Genomic DNA, 18,705 nt, shown 5'->3' on the forward strand with positions numbered 1-18,705 from the left:
GGGTAGTAGGTACCCTGTGAGAGCAGAAGGGACTAACTGCATTGGCAGGGCCACAGGGAACACCAAGGGAGGGAGCTGCCCCACCTCTGCCTAGTAACTTGAACCTCCCTGCCTGCTGATCCCCAGAGTATAAATAATCCCCTGATGAACTGGCAGTAACCCTTGGGGGTTAGCGCCAAGATTCCCACCCCAAAGCCCAAGGAAAGAGGGAGGCAGGCAGAGTGGACAGAAGGGCCTTTATTTACAGGAAAGGGGAGAGATGAGGATTTAGGTATTCAGGGCTCCCAGCTCTAGTTGGTATAGGGAAAAGGTAGCGTTATCTCTTTTTTTGCTGGCGGCCTATAACAGGAAAGAGGAAACACAAGTCTTTGTTTTATCTCTTTGCTTCCTGCAAAGGTACTCATCTTCCCCTTTCCAGTTCCTTGGCCAGACTCATAAAGAGGTAATGCCTTAGGCCAGCAAGCATACCCACCCCACATGGCAAGTAAAAATGCCATGCCCACAAACAGGTATGTCTGGCTTCTTTTCCACCTTTCTGCAGGTATAATTTGGGGCAGGAGACTTTTCTATCTACTTTCTCACAGGATTTAAACTTCTCATGTGAATATTGCTTTGGCAGCCCACAGGCCATTAGTCACTAAGCTTTCAGATTCACTACCTATTTGCCCTTTCCGCCACACAACAAGTTTGTATTTACTCACGTAGTTCATTGTTCCGGGTCATGGCCTGGGCTGCCCGAGCTCGTGGCCCCTGCTGTGTAAAGTGGTAGCCAAAGCGGACAATGGAGGGACACTGTTCGAGAACGGTGGCCATCTCCATCTCCACTGCATCGCCAGGCCACTGGCGCTGGGGGAAGGAGAGATGAGACCTGTCAGCCATGCTCTCTGCCTGGTTCATTGTCCCACACCACCAACCCTTTGGGAGGTCAAAGAAGCTTGTTTCATCAGAGTGGGTGATGACAAGTGCTGACTTGGCTCCCTTCATAGAGACAATGAAGAGGAGAATTCAGACAAAATTAGATGAGATCCTGACCCAAGGGCTGCTCCAGAAAAGAGATTCAGTGAGTATTACCTGAATGCAAAGACCAGAGGAAGGTAATGCTGACCTGGTTGTCTACACGCAGCTCAGTGAGTGTGGCATTTTCCCGAACTGCCTTCAGCACAGCCATGAGCCCTGTGCTGCTAATGAAGTTGGATTCAATGTTCAGGCTCTGGAGGCTACGATTCTCACGCAACATATCAGCCACCGCCTGGGTAGTAGGGACTTGGGTTAGGATTAGGGGATAGTTTCACAGATGACTGAGGAGAGAAAGAACAGGAGCAAGAGGGAAACACAGCTCTTTGAGAAGAGTCCTTGAGGAGCTGTAAGTGGGGCTCAGGGAGATGGAAGGGAGCACAGGTAGTAGGGGAAGCGGGGAGGGTAGGCATGCAGTGAAGTTGGTGGGGTGGTAGAGAGGGCCATGGCTCTCTGAGAAGGTGATCAGAAGATTTCAGAGTGATGAGCCATAGGACTGGGCATAGGCTACCCTAAGAGAACATGATAGGAAAAGCATCCCCAGCACAAACCCTATGACAGCCCTGGCAGGGGTGCATGGTAAAGTATGGAGAGAGGGCTAGGGATTTCAAGTTGCCTTACATTGGCAATGGGGTCCCCACTCCTTGTGGCCACAAGACTGAAGCTCCGGACGTAGGTATTTTTCTTCATGGCCTCACATAACTCAGTTAGCATGGGTATTGGGATGTCCTGACAGAGGGGAAGAGGAAATGGCAGGCTAAGGGGCTCACATATCTGGGACTCAACATAGTTAAATGGGCATTTAGTATTTGGAGGATGGGTGTGGGGGGGGTCAGATACCTGTATGTTATTGAGGTTAACTTCCTCCAGCATCTTGTCATTGTTTCGAACACTCTTCAGGATCTCCTCAATGTTTGTAGGATTTGGGGGCTCATCTGGCACTGGCTTATACTTGTCAGGCTGTACCACACCTGGTGGGTGAGGGCCAGAAGGAAACCCCAGCCTGTCCCCCACGGTCTCCTCCTCATAGGTTCTCTTATTATTCATGCACCACATCCTCTCCGTGATCACCCTGTTTTACCCTTTGCTACCTTCCCGCAGACCTTGGGACTGGCTGCCAAAAGTCCTGGGTGCTGTGCCCCCAGACACACTCACTGCTAATGCCTTCTGTGTTGCAGATTTCTCCACTGCAGATGGCATCATAGTATTGCTTGTTGCTCATCAGTGTGTACATGCCCAGAATTGCTGGAGAGAGCAAGTAGAGGGGGACAGGGAATGAGAAGTGGTTTGTTCCCAGTACCCCTTCCTCATTCTGAATCTGTTGAAGTTTTTTTTTTTTTTAAGATTTTATTTATTTATTCATGAGAGATGCACAGAGAAAGAGGGAGGCAGAGACACAGGCAGAGGGAGAAGCAGGCTCTATGCAGGGAGCCCGATGCGAGACTCGATCCCGGGTCTCCAGGATCACACCCCAGGCTGAAGGCGACGCTAAACTGCTGAGCCACTGAGGCTGCCCCTGTTGCAGTTTTAAAGCCTGACCTCTCCCACTCTTCCAAAGAGGTTCCCGCTCTCCCTAGGTCCCAGAGTTCCCTTCCATGAGCTGCTCAAGGTGTGATTTGTAAAAAACTTTAAGACCAGGCTAAGGGAGGGTTCCTAAGGAACCCTAGAGGGGGAAGGAAGGAACCCTAGAGGGGGAAGGAAGGAAAGACCACACGTTCCAAAAAAAGGGGTGAGGGAGTCTGTCCCACTTCCTCCTGTTTTCAGCCAGACTAGTGACACTCTTACCTGCTTTATGATCCCTGTAAAATTGCCTTTGAGATGTGAACTTACTAAATTAAAGAATGAATGAACTAATACATAAAAATAATAAAAAAAAAACCACGACCTTGAGGCTTTCTTTAACATCCATGTCCTGTCCAAGGCTTTCCTCATGAGTCCCATGCCGTGGGTAGGACCCCCCGCCCCTGGTGTCATCACCCTCCTCAACTTTCCACAGCTGCCCACCTGCTATATCACACATTTCAGCATCTGTGGCGTTGGCCAGTGCCTCTTCCAGTTCAGGCTCCAGAGTGATCTGCTCCTGTACAGGAATTTCTCTCTTGGGCTGAATATAGGGCTTCCCTGATGGGGAGATGAGGGATGGTTCAGGTAGAGGCATTCCTCCTAAGATCCCTGTATCCAGCTTCCTTTCCTTCTCCGGGAGGTGGAGGTCTGGGTCCTAGGGGCCACTGTAAAGCTTGAGTCCTCTACCAGATCAGGACTCCTGAGTCCCCTGATCTCTTCTAAAAGTTGGAGAAGTGAAAGATGGCATGTAGGTTTCAGGGTGGCCGAGTCCCTGGGCAGCTAGGAGCTGGAAGGCAAGAGGGAGGCTGGAGGGGGGAGTACAGTTGAGAGACAACCATTTGGGTTTTGGTAGGCATGGTCGTGAGGGTCTCCATACCCTTTTTCTCCCCTGTGAAGGGCACCAAGTCGTCCCGCTCTTTGACCTCGAGTGCCTGCTGCTCCAGGTACTGCAAAAGGGCATCCCGGTCCAGCGGCCCTGTCGGACTCTTCTTTGTCTGGTCACGTTGCCTTAGTCCAGCTGGCAGGAGCATGTTCTGAGGGATAAGTTTTGGGGAGCAAGTTGGACCTCTGATCTGGGGCACCTTCCAGGGCTCCCTAAAACATCTGCAGACCCCTTTTCCTTGGCCCTTTTGGGACTCCAAGCCCTGTAGGCAGCCCTGATCTCAGCCACCCAGGGCCCCTCACCCTTCTCAAATGCCTGGAGACTGCTCCCAGCTCCCTACCTCGGGGTCCATCTCCTGTAGCTCGCAGTCCAGCTGCTCTAGCTCCTCAGGGCTCAAGGTCCTTAGGATCTCATCTTCATCTATGTCTCTGTATTTCTCCAGTTCCTTCTGATATGATGACATGATGGACCCCACCCCCTCCCCACTGTGTGGCACTCACGGAGCCTGGGGGACATGGGGAAAGTGACTGGATAATGGAAATGTGCACACAGACACAGCAGGACACAGACCGGCCAGGGGGCAGAACAGTGAACTAGATGCCTTGGCAGTTAGAAATCTAGTTAGGCATGGGAATATGGGGGAAGGTTAGGTTGTTTAGTTAGAACCAGAGCTTCCTTCTTCCTGCTTCCCCAGCTTCAACCACTGGTTGGGGATCCCAGACATCCAAGCTGGATTTGCCTGCCCATTGTATTACGGAGAAATCCTGGCAGCACCCTCCCCTCTGACCTCGGCGGTCGGTGCCTCTTGCCCAAGCACAGCTGCCAGGGCCCCTGCCAACAGCTGGCCCCATGCCCAGTTCCTATTGAAAGGAAGGGGGGCATACAGAGAGCTTCAGGGAAATTCCTCCTCTCTTCCCCATAATCGTCTTTTTCCTATACTGGTTTAAGGAAGCAAGGGGAGTGGGGAGAAAAGAGGCAGTTTTCTTACCCTATCCTCATTTCCTCTTTTATTGTGGGAGAATCAAGATTTCACTTTCTATGTTTGCTAAAACTAAAGCCCAAGGTAAAGCAAAGGCTCAGAAGAGCTGGGGGACTTCCAGGTTGGGGGAAGGGTGGTACGCTCTCAGAAGGGACTGAGTTCCCATAATTTGTCCCTGGCTTTGGATGGGAAGGTGACACCGGACCAATGGGTAGGAAATGCCTTCTTCACATGCAATAAAGTTTCTCTAAATACAGCAGGAAGATTAAACTTGTACAATCTTTTACATTATAGAAAATACACACAGGCTACACATACACACCATGCCAAATATGAAAGATCCACAAAGTGTGTGAGATACTTGCACTGACAATGTAAACTACGGTTAAGGGATAGGACGGACAGTGGCAGAAACATACGCCAAGAACAGAAACACGCTTCATATCATTCCCAGTAGGAGCCACCCCTTACCTCCCATCTCCCACTCGAGCTCTGATCCATAACCCCCCTGCCTTCCCCACCTACCAGTCCTGGTGGCCACTTCCCTTCTCACCTCCCCTTCTGTCGGTTTGTCAGTGCTACTGGAGCACTGTCTCAGCAGCAGGAGGAGCCCAGTGCCGGGGAAGAGGGTGGGGGAACAGTGAGCTCAGCATTTTATTATTTTAGCTCTGGCCAGGTGGGGGGTAGTGGGAGATCACATATACACAGCCCCCATACCCTGCCCAGCCCTGAGAGCCTCTAGTGGCCAGTAACAGCCATGGCACTTCCTTCCCTTCGTGCATATGAGCCCAAGTCCTACAAACTGTTTTAGGAGAACCACACAGTTCCTACTTATTTGGTGCCTTGCTATATTCAAAGCAGGGAATATAAGGTGATATGAAGGTAAGTATAAGAATTTTGTTTGGGTGTCTGAAGGTGTTTATAATCCAGCTGGAGGAACAAATACTTAGAATTTAAAAACGGAAGCTCACAATAAACACTATTAAACAAAATAAAAACCCATATATACTCAGACATTCACAAACTGCACCCAACTCTAGATCAGACACCAGACAAAGGAGATCTTTCTCTTTTATTAGATTAAAAAACACAAAACCAGTAGGAACTGGGGGGAAAGAAATAGAAAAGGGCTGGGCAAAGCTCAGAGCTGACAAAGGGGAGAAGCAGGGAGAGAAGGGGAAACATGAAGAGCCCCAAGTCAGGGCAGGAAAGAGGTTTCTAAGGATTAAACATCTCCTTATTTGATGACAATTTTCTGGCGCAAGGCTCGGGGCCCAGAACCAGGGAGGGGCTCGGGAGGTGGTGGGCCAGGGCCCAGGGCCGAGGCAGTGGGCGGCAGTCCGTGGGCAGTGATGTACTTCTTGTAGGCCTCACGGATGATCTTGAAGGCTCGAGCAGTGGCGTAGGGGATGTCTGTGACAGGGTCCCGGTACAGGGCTGGGCGATGGGTCACGGGGCAGACCTCCCGAACAGGGACCTTTGGGGGCCGGCCTTGGGGAAACCATTCCTCAAATGTTGCATCATCACTAAAAGTGATGAAAGTACGCGAGCAGCGAGGTGGAGGGACAACGGGTCCAGTGCCAGCATGGGGAGTCAGTGCAGAAGCTGTGGGAGTAGGATCCAGCCTAAGGGGAGAGATAGAAAAACACAAACACTCTGAGGAGAGAAAACAATAGATAAACATCAGGCAAGGAAAGAGAGGAAGGAGGTAGAGTGATGACAATGTTCTGAGAGAATCTAAGTGACAGGGAAAAGCAAGCTGGGCTGGATGGAAAAGCTGGAGAGAGAAGAAGGCTAAAAGAAACAAGGAGCTGAAGGAAGAGGACTCTGAAGGATAGCTGTGGGGGAAGAGCTGAGGAGGGCAGGGAGAAGGCTCTCTCCCCCTCTTCCCTACGACACACTCACCCTTCCACATCCACATTCTCTTCTTTAGGGCCTGGCTCCCCAACAAGCGGCACTGTCACCGAATGATAGGTGATTATGGGTCCAGGGCACTTCCTCTTCTTGTGCACCTGCTTCTTTTTGTCAGCCTCGAGCCTCTCGTATGTCTCTTCAGGGTCAAAGGAAGGTATGAAGGGATGATGAGTCCCCTTTGTGCCCACACCCACTTCTGTCCCCCAGTCTCTCAATTATCTTCCTAGCTGGCTAGTCCCTGCCTAAGTCATTCATGTAGATCCTCTGAGGCCTCCTAGCACCTTCTACTTCTGATGTTTTCTGCTTGCCCCCCTGACATCCTGACCACTTGGTTCCTCATACACTCAGAATAGTACAGCTTTAGAGCTGGAAGGGACCCTTGGATGAGAAGCCCACTGTTTCCCTGCATATTCCTCTATAGCTACCCTGTCCACTTGCTCCAGCCAGAGCAGCACACTGGGACTTCAGGCATTTCTAGTCATAACAGAGTTCCTTCCTATTTTAAGCTGAAATATGTTGCCTGATTACACTGTTTAACCTTTTGGGGCTGTAAAGGATGTGGATCTAATCTGTCTTCCACATGATGGTCCTTTACATAGTTGAAATTAGTGTCCATGTCTCTCTAGGCTGATCACAATACCCATCTCATCAAACTATTCCTCATACATGATTTTGAGACACTCTTTTTGCTAACAACAGTGGCTTAGGATACTCTTCTGCTACTGTATTTTTCAGTCTATGGCAGAAGTTGCAAGCTGGCAGTCCACTTAAATATGCTACGTAATCTGTTTTGCACTGTATTGTATTTTTTTTTTCAAGGCTTATTTATTTGAAGTGGGGGTGGGAAGAGAATCCCCAAGTAGATTTCCTGCTGAGTCTGGAGCCTGACATGGAGCTTGATCCCAGGACCCTGAGATCATGACCTGAGCTGAAATCAATAGTTGGATTTTTTAATTAAAAAAATATATATATTATTTATTTGAGAGGGTGAGTGAGAGAGCATGACCATGGGGGAGGGGCAGAGGGAGAATCAGACTTCCCACTGAGCAGGGAGCCCAATGCGGGACTTGATCCCAGAACTCTGGATCATGACCTGAGCCAAAGGCAGATGCTTAACTGACTGAGCCACCCAGGTGCCCCTCTGTATTGTATTTTAAAGAAAATTTTAGGGCAGCCTGGGTGGCTCAGCGGTTTAGTGCCGCCTTCGGCCCAGGGCCTGATCCTCAGGACCTGGGATTGAGTCCTACGTTAGGCTTCCTGCATGGAGCCTGCTTCTCCCTCTGCCTGTGTCTCTGCTTCTCTCTCTCTGTGTTTCTCATGAATAAATAAATAAAATCTTTAAAAAAAATTTTTTTTTGGAAAATTTTAATTAGTTACTGATATTTGAAAATGATGAACTTCATTCATTCATTTTTCAGTAGGCTCCACATCCAGTGTGGAGCCCAATGTGGGGCTTAAACTCACAATCCTGAGATCAAGATCTGAGCTGAGGGATGCCTAGGTGGCTCAGCAGTTGAGTGTCTGCCTTGAGCCCACGGCATGATCCTAGAGTTCTGGGATCGAGTCCTACATTGTGCTCCCTGCATGGAACCTGCTTCTCTCTCTGTGTCTCTCGTGAATAAATAAATAAAATCTTAAAAAAAAAAAAAAAAAAAGATCTGAGCCAACATCATGAGTCGGGTGCTTATAACTGATGGAACCACCCAGGTGCCCCAAGGAAATTACACTTAAATACAGAGATTTCTGGTTCCTCTTTGAGAGACACAGAGAGGCAGAGACATAAGCAGAGGGAGAAGCAGGCTCCCTGTCGGGAGCCTGATGTGGAACTCCAACCCAGGACCCCAGGATCATGCCTTGAGCCAAAGGCACTCAGCCACTAAGCCACCCAGGTGCCCTCCTCTTAAAATTATAAGAAAATCTGGCAACACTGCATCTATATTGTCATGCAGCAATAATGAGCTAAGCAGAATAACTGCCTCTCCTGAATGCTTCTCACAGTCTCTTGGCTGGACACTGTGACACAGGCAGTTCACAGTTGGTATACACATCTCCTCCTCAAGGGCACTGATTATGACTCATATTACCTACATATTATCAGGGCCAAACAGTGTTCTGCATGTTGCAGGCACTCAACGAGTATTTGTTTGTTTGTTTAAGATTTTATTTATTCATGAGAGACACAGAGAGAGAAAAAGCGAGGCAGAGGCACAGGCAGAGGGAGGAGCAGGCTCCATGCAGGGAGCCTGACATGGGACTGGATCCCGGGTCTCCAGGATCAGGACCCGGGTTGAAGGCGGTGCTAAACTGCTGAGCCACCCCGGCTGCCCACAACAAGTATTTGTTAATTCTCAATAGGTCAAAATATTCCTGTTCCTTTTCTCTGAATGAACCCAAAATTTCTGTTTCTTAAATATGGGTACAGGGGATCCCTGGGTGGCTCAGCGGTTTAGAGCCTGCCTTCAGCCCAGAGTGTGATCCTGGAGTCGCGGGATTGAGTCCTGTTTCGGGCTTCCTGCATGGAGCCTGTGTCTGCCTCTCTCTCTCTCTCTCTCTCTCTCTCTCTCTCTCTCTCTCTCTCGGCTCTTATGAATAAATGAATAAAATGTTTAAAAAAAAATGTGGGTATAATCCGCTAAAGTTGGACCAGGAAACTCCACTGATGATTTAGCCTTTCTTGTATTTGGAATTCTGATAGGTAATATTACTTTCTTTCCCTTCAGCCAACCTTCCAATCCTTCTCCTTTCGAATACTTTCCTGTGTCTTCTAGAAGTCCTGCTCCATAATCAGCCAACTCATCTTTGTCCTCAAGTTCCTCAACTCAGCATTCCTTCCACAACTTGTCTTCCTGGAAGCCTATCAGCCCCTCAGGCCACCACTCTCCCTGTAGCCCTCTGGTGGAGGCTGTTCATCCTGCTACATCCCATGCAGGGCATGCCTGTATTCTGTTGAGCCCACACTGCAACTTTAGATCACTGCTCCTCTACCCATCTGCAAACTCACTTCCCTTTTGTGACTTATGCCACCAGGCTAGATCATCTCTCCTTCCTGCCATGTACCATGCTCACTCCCCTCACTCACTGAAGACTTTGGCAGCGCTTTACATTCTTCCTCTCCACCCAACTCCTATCCTCCTGTGTCACCCTGATGACCTCAAAGTGCACATGGGTAACCCCTTCAACATCCCATCCTCAGTTTCTTTACAAATCTCATCGCTTAACAATCTTCCTGTCCGTGACATTCGAGTTATTCCATTCCACTACAGCTACAGCCTATACTTCGTTATTGCCTAGAACTGGCCCAGCTCTAAAATACTAAAATCACATATCCCAGGCTCTGGCCACAACATCCTATCCTTTGGATCTGTTTGCTCCACTACTCTAGATACCTCTGTTCTCTTCCTTGATGCCTCCTGCACATGGATCTCTCTACATTCTACCTAGCAGCCCCTTCTAGTCTTCGTTTCTTTTAAAATCAAGGTTAGGTTCCTCAGTCTATCATTTTTTTTTTTAAGATTTTTATTCATTTATTCATGAAAGACACACACACACACACACAGAGAGAGAGAGAGAGAGAGAGAGAGAGAGAAAGGGGCAGAGACACAGGCAGAAGGAGAAGCAGGCTCCACGCAGGGAGCCTGACGTGGGTCTCGATCCTGGGATTCCAGGATCACGCCCTGGGCCAAAGGCAGGCGCTAAACTGCTGAGCCACCCAGGGATCCCCTCAGTCTATCATTTCAATCACTCTTATCAGTCGAAACTCCCTGGCCCAGACCTGGATTGCTAAGTGCTCCTGGTGAAATATTACACAATGCGGTAGACTGGAACCACCATGAACACATGTTCCCAAAATTCAAGACTCCCCCAACATCAGCATATAATTATATCTCAGGTATTTCAAAGACCCTTCACTCTCCTCAAGCTGTCAACTCTATGCCCAACACCTGACAGGTGATAGTGTCTAGAAGAAATCAGATGAGAATCACTCCAACATCCTGCTGTGGGTTTGGAAACCTCCAAGTATAAACCATCCTTCCTTCCTCTCTCCCTCCCTCTTAACTTAAGCCAATTCCTCCATCTGTGCTCTAGCTACCCCCTCAATTCCACCTTTCACTTCTCCAAAAACCTACACTATTAACTCTTTCTTTTTTCCCTATTATTAAACTTTTAGATGCTTCTCACCAAAGATATAGTTCCCCCAATCTTTGAATGAAACAAATAAGGGAAACTATGTTTACCCCAAACACCACAGTTCTTATTCCTTCTTCCACCCCTTACAGCCAAACTTTTCAAGCTGCTTCAAAATGGTGTGGTCCCCCAAAGTGTTCCTTAAGGTCATCTCTGACTTATCTATCACCAAGACAAATGGACACTTCTCAGTTCTCCACCTGAGTGGCATCTCTGCAGCATTCAGAAGAGACTCATTTTTTAAAAGATATTATCTATTCTTGAGAGACACACAGAGAAAGGCAGAGACATAGGCAGAGGGAGAAACAGGTTCCCTACCGGGATCCCTACTCGATCTCAAGATCATGACCTGAGTCAAAGGCAGACGCTCAATCACTGAGCCACCCAGGTGCCCCAGAAGAGACTCTTTTAAACATTCTCTTTGCTTGGCATTCTTTTTTTAAAGATTTTATTTATTTATTCATGAGAGACACAGAGACAGAGAGAGGCAGAGACACAGGCAGAGGGAGAAGCAGGCTCCATGCAGGGAGCCCGATGTGGGACTCAATCCCGGGTCTCCAGGATCACGCCCTGGGCTAAAGGTGGTGCTAAACCGCTGAGCCACCGGGGCTGCCCTTTGCTTGGCATTCTTAAGACAATATTCTTGGAAGTTCTCCAACTCTCTGGCCACTGCTAAGCTCCTCTTATATGAGCCCATTACATTCTATATCTAGTCTGCAGATGTTCTTCAGCTTCTGTCTTTTCTTCCCCATGCTTTCTCCCTTGCTGATCTAACCTACCAGTGCTATCTATACTCTACAGACTTTTTCACGTTTCTGTTTCCAGCCCAGATCTTTTGTTAAAGTCCAGGTGTCTACACTGAACTGAACTCAGCACTGCATGGACTGCTCCCAGACTCCTCAAATTCAGTATGTTCATGAACTTCTGCAAGGTCTCCTATGTCAGTTACTGATGTAAAAAGCCTAGAAGTTACCTTATAGTGGCCCAAACCAACCAATGTAGTGAAAGGATGTGATATCAAAGTCACCTCACTGTTTGTGATGGTTCTCAGTCACTTCTGTTTTGAGGGATAGCTACTGTTCGAAAGTATTGAATTACCATCACACAAAGATTAAATACCGATTTTAAAGTCAATATAATGGGGCGCCTGGGTGGCTCAGAAGGTTAAACATACACCTTTGGCTCAGGTCATGATCTCAGGGTCCTGATATCAAGCCCCACATCGGGCTCTTTAATGAGTGAGAAGTCTGCTTCTCCCTCTCCCTCTGTGCTCTCTCTCAAACACATGAATTTTTTTTTTTTTAAGATTTTATTTATTTAGGGATCCCTGGGTGGCGCAGTGGTTTGGCGCCTGCCTTTGGCCCAGGGCGCAATCCTGAAGACCCGGGATCAAATCCCACGTCGGGCTCCCGGTGCATGGAGCCTGCTTCTCCCTCTGCCTGTGTCTCTGCCTCTCTCTCTCTCTGTGTCTCTCATGAATAAATAAATAAAATATATATATATTTTTTATGATAGTCACAGAGAGAGAGAGAGAGGCAGAGACACAGGCAGAGGGAATAACAGGCTCCATGCTGGGAGCCCGATGTGGGACTCAATCTCGGGACCCCAGGATCATGCCCTGGGCTGAAGGTGGCACTAAACCGCTGAGCCACCCGGATGTCCCAAACAAATGAAATCTTAAAAAAAAAGAAAAAAAAAAGTTTTGTTGTATTTAATGAAATAATTGTGAAAATATATCCTGAAGATGCCAGAACTGAAGTAAATCTTTTCTTAATCATTGTGTTCTTTTGGAGTTATCTAAATTTGAGAAATATAAAAGTGGAATGGGTTGGGTCCCAGATACTCTGTGTAAATAATCTTCCATTCCACATTGGGGCTATACACATTCAACTATACATGTTTGCTCACCTAAGAGCAAGATTCAGAGAAAGATTCGGGGGTGGTGGGGAGAGAAAGAAAAAGAGAACAAATTAAATACTATAGGTGATTGTGTTATTTTGCCTGATGAAAGTATGCCCACATTGAGCATTCAATGGGAGGTATGTAACCTGCTGTTCCCGCATGTACCACTCATGATTTAAGACTCTCAACTCTCAACACCTTATAAAGAAATGTGTGTTTTAATTAAAAAAAAAAAAAGGGGGGGGGGATCCCTGGGTGGCGCAGCGGTTTAGCATCTGCCTTTGGCCCAGGGCGCGATCCTGGAGACCCGGGATCAAATCCCACGTCAGGCTTCCAGTACATGGAGCCTGCTTCTCCCTCTGCCTATGTCTCTGCCTCTCTCTCTCTCTGTGTGACTATCATAAATAAAATTAAAAAAAAAAAAAAATAAATGTGTGTTTTGGGGTGCCTGGGTCGCTCAGTTGGTTGTGTCCAACTCTTGATTTTAGCTCAGGTCTTGATCTCAGGGTCCTGAGATTCTCCTGCTCCCTTTGCCCCTCCCCTCCATTCTCTCTTAAAAAAGAAATGTGTGTCTTGGATAGCATATTATAATACAAGATCATGTATTCAGCATGTAAAGTGAAGAGACTTTAAAGAATTTTGACTTGGGACTCCCAAGTGGCTCAGCGGATAAGTGTCTGCCTTTGGCTCAGGATCATTCCTGGAGTCCTGGGATCGAGTCCCACATCAGGCTCCCTGAGGGGAGCCTGCTTCTCCCTCTGCCTATGTCTCTGCCTCTCTCTTGGTGTGTCTCTCATGAATAAATGAAAATCTTAAAAAAAAAAAAAAGAATTTTGACTTGAAAATAGCCCATCTTATGAACTAATTCTGGTGAAGTCCTCATTTTTACAATTAGCATAAAGTAGGCATTATTGTCTGTTTGTAAACCAGGACAACGAGACACAAGTAGGTTAATTGCCAGCAGTCTTACAGCAAATGAAAAGCAGAACTAGGATCTGAACTCAGTTCTATGCAATTCTTATTTTACCCCCATACACTTTCTCTTCTACCTAACTTGTACTTCAGAGCCCTCCTCACTGCCTCTTTCCTTGCTACTAAGCCCTCACTCTCTACGTCTCCTTGACTCCCTTGTTCCAGATCTCCCTCTCCATAGCTGCTCAGGTTCTCCAGTCTCCACTTTTGTCACGCTCCTCAGCTCTCTGCCCACTGTTCTTAAAACCACAGACTGACCCAGTGAACGTAAGTTGAGCTCTTCTGTGATCTTGGCTTCTCTGAGCAGCTCTTCCTGGGTCAGAGGCCGCTCACAATGGGGCCCCTTTCGCCGCCGTGACTGGCCCTGCCTCTCTTGTACCCGAAGGAATGTCTGTCGTGTATGCTCAGCTGTAGATTGACGCATGGACTTCCGGCCTCGGAAAGAAGTCAGAGAGGAAAAAAAAATCTTTAAATTCATGTCCATCTCCTTTAATTTATAGTTAAAAAATTTAAAACTTATTTGGAAATCATTTCAAACTTACAAAAAAGTTGCAAGAAGAGTCCACAGACTACCCATGTATTCTTTACCCAGATCACCTCCTGTTTACCTTTCACCTCATTTGCACTGCATGTGTTTTCCTGAATGATCTGAGGCTTAATTTGCACACATCCTAGCTCCTGACCCTAAATACTTCAGTGTATATTTCCAAAGTGTATATTTTACTTATATAACTGTAGTAAACAACTTTAGTAAACATAACACTGATAGAATGCTTTATCGTTCTATTCCAATTTTGTCAATTGACCAAAACATCTCTACTCACTGTCAGAGCCATCGTCCTGTAGTTCTAGTGGCAGCAGTGCCTTCTCTTCTCGGGCCTTCTGAGAGCTACCAGCTGGAGTGCTGACCTTTCGAGGCCTCAAGCTCTTGAGAGGCTCCTGGGGACAGATTGGAATCAGATACCAGGGAATAGAATTGATAAGGAGAAAGATGAGGATCTTAAGAGAACACTAGCACTGTAGGAAACTGGACTGGTTGCAGGGAAGAGAGGAGTACTGGGACCTAATGAAGGGCAGAACAGAAATTATGGGAAACTATGGAAGTCCAATAAAACCAGGATACCCCCAGTACCTTATATGCTTTGGTGACTACTCGGCGCTTCCTTCTTGGCTCTTCTGCTTCTCCATCACTGGATGGTTCATCCCCTTCATCAATGTCAAAGTCAGAGTCCACCTCATCCTCTGTGTCTGACTGGTCCCCTTGATACTCATCATCTCCCGATTCCTGAGGACACAGGAAAAGGAGGTTCTCACTGTCACTGGAGTCATCAGTGCCCCTCCAGGAACAGAATCTTTTTTCTTTCTTGATGTAAGATCTGTTCCACAATCCTTCCCAGCCCAGCCCTTCAGTTTCCTCAGGCAAGAAGCCCTCCTAGCTGATGGACTTTGGCACCAGCACCACACCTTCCAGCATTGATCCACTGCCCGTAGCACAGTCTTAAGTGCTGGGATACAAAAGGATATCGTTTGATCTCTACCTCAGGGGTCTCACAGTCTGGCAGAGGACAAGACATAATTGTAAAAGGAAGTCTGAATACAAGGCAACTATAAAGTATCAAATGGTACTAAATGGTACTAAAATGTTGTAGGAGTGGCTCAGTCAGTTAAGTGGTCAACTCTTGATTTTGACTCAGATCATGATGTCAGGGTCCTGAGACTGAGTTCTGTATTGAGCTCCGCACTTAGCAGGGAGTCTGCTTGAGGATTCTCCCTCCCTCTCTGTCTGCCCCCATCCCTGCTCGCTCAAATAAACACATAAATAAATAAATTTAAAAATGTTATAGGAGCTTGGAGGAAGGCATATGTCCTATAGACCAGTGGTCTGGGAGGGTCTAAACTTTAACTTTATTCCTTTAGAGCAGGGGTTGGCAAACTTTTTCTGTAAAGGTCCAGAACAGAACAGGTTATGTGCTGAATTTGGCCAGTAGGTCAGGGTTTGCTGAACTCTGCTTTAGAATCTAAAGAACAAAGAGAACTTGAGTTGTGGTTTAAAATATGGTAGTGTTTAGACGGCCAAGAGGGCAGAGGTATCATGGGTAGATGGAATAGCAAGAACAAAGGTGCAGACGCAGGAATGTGTATACCTTGTTTACGAATAAAAACTTAGACCTCAGTAAAGCAGAAGGCTTGTCTTGGGCAAGAAATCTTCCTAGTCGACTGCCTTTGACTCCAGCACTGTCTTCTTCCAACATTAACTGACTGCCCTCCAAAGCTAGAAGACTTGAAAAGGTTGCCTTCAGTCAACAGAGAAACTCATGTATCAGGCTAATAAACTCGTGACTTTTAATTTGCAGGCCAATGATTCTCAATTCTCTCCCTCTCCTTACTTGTCCCATTATTGATAATCTTTGTTGAGGTAAACTTACTGAGACATAGGTCTCATTCCTCAGGTGTGTTGCAACAGAAAAATAACTGAGTTCTTGTAATATGTATAATGGAGAGCCAATGAAGATTTAGGGAGGAAGGAAAACTATATACCAGGGCTGTTTCAGAAAGCTCTGGAAGTTGTTAGCTGAGTGGAGTAGAGAACGTGGAGTACACCCTAGAACTGAGGGGTTACAGGTTAGGACTAGAATGGCAGCCACATTGGAAAGTAAAGGGAAAAACACACTTAAGGGCGAGGGAGTCAAAAACTGGGCAGGGTGGCACCTCAAACATGTGGCTCTCTCTTCAGTCAGGGATGTAGACCAACAGGCTAATCCTGGTACACATGCTGCCAAAGCAAGCAAACAGCACAGACAGCTGACATGCCAAGCTAGCCAGAGTTCAAAACTTGCACCGATGGCCATCATTTCCTCCCAACTGATGCTTGTGAAAGACTGCCTGGGAACACATTAATCCCCTCAGCTCTAACCAGGTATTAAGTCATCGCACCAGAGAGTAGTCATTCAACTGCACATTAGCTTAGTGTCCGTCCAATCAAGATGCTTTCACTAAGTTAGGGATTTACTACCATACCTTTGGCTTTTATCAAGGGTCATTAATAGGCATGACTAGATAAGTGAATGTTTCTACATCATCTAGTGAACCCATGACTTTATAATTTTATGTAGAAGTGCACTTCTTCCTAGGACTTAATGCTGAATAAATTTTTCTCTCTTAAAGAATGTATATGCCTCTTTCTTACTGAAAAAAGAAATTCAGGGCTTGGCTGCCAGGAAGCTCACAGCTAAATTTATTACTTATTTATTTATTTAAATATTTTATTTATTTATTCATGAGAGAGAGAGAGAGAGAGAGAGAGGCAGAGACACAGGCAGAGGGAGAAACAGGCTCCATACAAGGATCCTGATGTGGGACTTGATCCCGGGACTTTGGGATCACACCCTGAGCCAAAGGCAGATGCTTAACCACTGAACCACCCAGGCGCCCCGCTAAATTTAATATAAATTGCTATTACTATTTTAGCAGAGGTTCCTGGTACAATTACTTCTGATCTGTCTCTATTTTTACAGGTCCTACTTTTTGTTTATATTGTAAGCCTCCTTTAATCCTTTTTGGAAGCATGAAGGGTACATATTAAATAATGACTCGTAAAATGACAGGAATAGGAAAATGGCCTTTGGGGGAGGGATGAGAACATTCTATTTTAAACTATAGTTGGTCAACTGTGTAAGTAATGACTCCCAATCAAGTCCTGTGGATTCAAGTCCTATGGATTCAGTGTCCTTAATTTGTCTTGAAACTATTGCCCATTTTCTCTACTCCCACTGCCTCCTTCAAACCATTCTCCTCATTACAGAGCGAGTTTTCTAAAATACAAATCTGATCATGGTACTTTGATGAATCTTCTCAGTCGTCTAGATAAAGAGCAAAACCCCTCAACATGGTTCATAAGGCCCAACATGATTTGGCCTATGTCCACTCCCTCCAGCCTTATCAATTTTATTCTCCTTCAAGGTTCGGAGAAAGGAGAGTAGGCATGCATGTCCCACACAGACTCAGTACCTTTACACATTCTGCATTCCCCCCCCCCCGCCCCCACACACACCATTTCTCCTTATCCTGCTCCCAGCCCTACTGCTGTTCACTGAGTCAAGGCCTACTTTTCATACTGTAGTAAGCTTAAACATCATGTCCTCCAGGGAGGCCAAGCCTAACCAATAACTCTGGCTCCCACATATTACCACAGCACCCTAGCTTACCATTTTTTTTTTCCTCCTTATCACACAGTATTTCAGCTGTTACTCCTGCTGGTTCCCCCCACTGGGGTCTGGAATATGAGTAACAAAGTGGTGTTTTTAATACTTTATGCTTCCCTAGAACTTACCACAGTGGTTGGCTTGCCCTAGCTCTTCAACAGATATTTTAAGAATGGACAGATTCAATCAGCACCAGTGCCGGTCCAATCCAGAGAATGGACCAGGCACTGGACGTATACTGTTGGACAAAACAGACCTTCTCTAACCTGATAGAGCTTACAATCTAATAGAAAAGTATAAACAAGTAGGCAAACCAAATCTAATTACAATTCGAAATATATTATATGAAGGAAATAAATGGACCACTTTTTAGAGCAGTTAAGGAAGGATTAACTAAGGAGACATTTACGTTGAGATTTGAAAGGTGAAAAAAGTAGGCTGAGCTCCTCTATTTTGTGAAGAGATCCTTTTCTACCTTCAGGTGGATAACCAAGCAGTAGGCCAGAGTCCATACTGCGTGACTACGAGGAGCTCGAGTACGTTAGACGTCAGAAGTGAAACATGCAACCAAAGAAGTATACGGTTGGTTTCTTCCATGGTCTGGGGTGCCTCGGAGAGCCCCTCATCCCTGAGCCCTCCAACCCCATCCAGGAATCTCCCACCCGCTCTCGAATATCACTCCCAGGGCTGATTCTATCCATTCCCCGCCCCCTTCTTTGTCCGACGTTTCTCCGTTCAGGACTCCTAGTAGCTTCCTCCCCTCCCTCTTCCTGGGCCCGACTCTTGCCTCTGTGAAACCCCCGTAAGTCGTCTGGTAGAACTCATCTTCCTCCTCGGCTTCCAGGAGCCCAGAAAGCCGGTTCCCCGCGGTCTTCCGGGGGGCCCGGCCACCGGCCAAACTCATACTGTCTATCGAGACTGCGCCGCTACCAGCGGCCCCTCACCCAGCGCGGTATCGGCGCTCGACACAACTACCTGCGGCGGCGGGCGGCGGCGGCAGCCCTTCGTCCACAGGCAGAAGTAGGAGAGCGTCGAGACGCTTCTAGGCCCGTCTGTCAAGCCTTCTTTTTTTTTTTTTTTTTTTTTAAGAT

At 46.9% G+C, this 18,705-nt stretch overlaps 2 protein-coding genes across 3 annotated transcripts; both read right to left on the reverse strand.

The window, feature by feature from the left end:
* Positions 1 to 219: 219 nt before the first annotated feature.
* TMOD4 (tropomodulin 4) lies at positions 220 to 5,089 on the reverse strand. Of its 2 annotated transcripts, none has more exons than XM_055312494.1 (10): positions 4,993 to 5,089; positions 3,801 to 3,965; positions 3,455 to 3,611; positions 3,019 to 3,135; positions 2,170 to 2,259; positions 1,855 to 1,985; positions 1,636 to 1,743; positions 1,106 to 1,249; positions 702 to 846; positions 220 to 339 (listed from the first exon to the last, which is right to left on the reverse strand). In XM_055312494.1, exons 2-10 carry the CDS (start codon positions 3,921 to 3,923, stop codon positions 317 to 319), a joined length of 1,038 nt encoding a protein of 345 aa, XP_055168469.1. In that variant the 5' UTR covers positions 3,924 to 3,965; positions 4,993 to 5,089; the 3' UTR covers positions 220 to 316. The 2 variants fall into 2 exon arrangements, with proteins under 2 accessions (XP_055168469.1, XP_055168467.1); XM_055312492.1 differs by having other exon boundaries at positions 4,965 to 5,085.
* A 396-nt stretch (positions 5,090 to 5,485) lies between these two features.
* On the reverse strand, positions 5,486 to 18,569 carry VPS72 (vacuolar protein sorting 72 homolog). The gene is made up of 6 exons (XM_055312745.1): positions 18,402 to 18,569; positions 14,545 to 14,697; positions 14,237 to 14,351; positions 13,671 to 13,847; positions 6,345 to 6,489; positions 5,486 to 6,064 (listed from the first exon to the last, which is right to left on the reverse strand). The coding sequence occupies exons 1-6, from the start codon at positions 18,516 to 18,518 to the stop codon at positions 5,677 to 5,679; spliced, it is 1,095 nt and encodes a 364-aa protein (XP_055168720.1). The 5' UTR covers positions 18,519 to 18,569; the 3' UTR covers positions 5,486 to 5,676.
* Positions 18,570 to 18,705: the final 136 nt, after the last annotated feature.

This window comes from Nyctereutes procyonoides, unplaced genomic scaffold, assembly GCF_905146905.1.
Source record: "Nyctereutes procyonoides isolate TBG_1078 unplaced genomic scaffold, NYPRO_anot_genome, whole genome shotgun sequence".
NCBI lineage: Eukaryota > Metazoa > Chordata > Mammalia > Carnivora > Canidae > Nyctereutes > Nyctereutes procyonoides.

Coding starts and splice junctions, on each gene's coding strand:
- TMOD4 (XM_055312494.1), bottom strand. CDS start 3,923: ATGTCATCATATCAGAAGGAACTGGAGAAATACAGAGACATAGATGAA. Junction 3,612..3,800: donor TACAGGAGATGGACCCCGAG/GTAGGGAGCTGG, acceptor CTTATCCCTCAG/AACATGCTCCTGCCAGCTGG. Junction 340..701: donor GACCCGGAACAATGAACTAC/GTGAGTAAATAC, acceptor TTCCTGTTATAG/GCCGCCAGCAAAAAAAGAGA.
- VPS72 (XM_055312745.1), bottom strand. CDS start 18,518: ATGAGTTTGGCCGGTGGCCGGGCCCCCCGGAAGACCGCGGGGAACCGG. Junction 14,352..14,544: donor TAGTCACCAAAGCATATAAG/GTACTGGGGGTA, acceptor ATCTGTCCCCAG/GAGCCTCTCAAGAGCTTGAG. Junction 6,065..6,344: donor GAGAATGTGGATGTGGAAGG/GTGAGTGTGTCG, acceptor CTCTCCCCTTAG/GCTGGATCCTACTCCCACAG.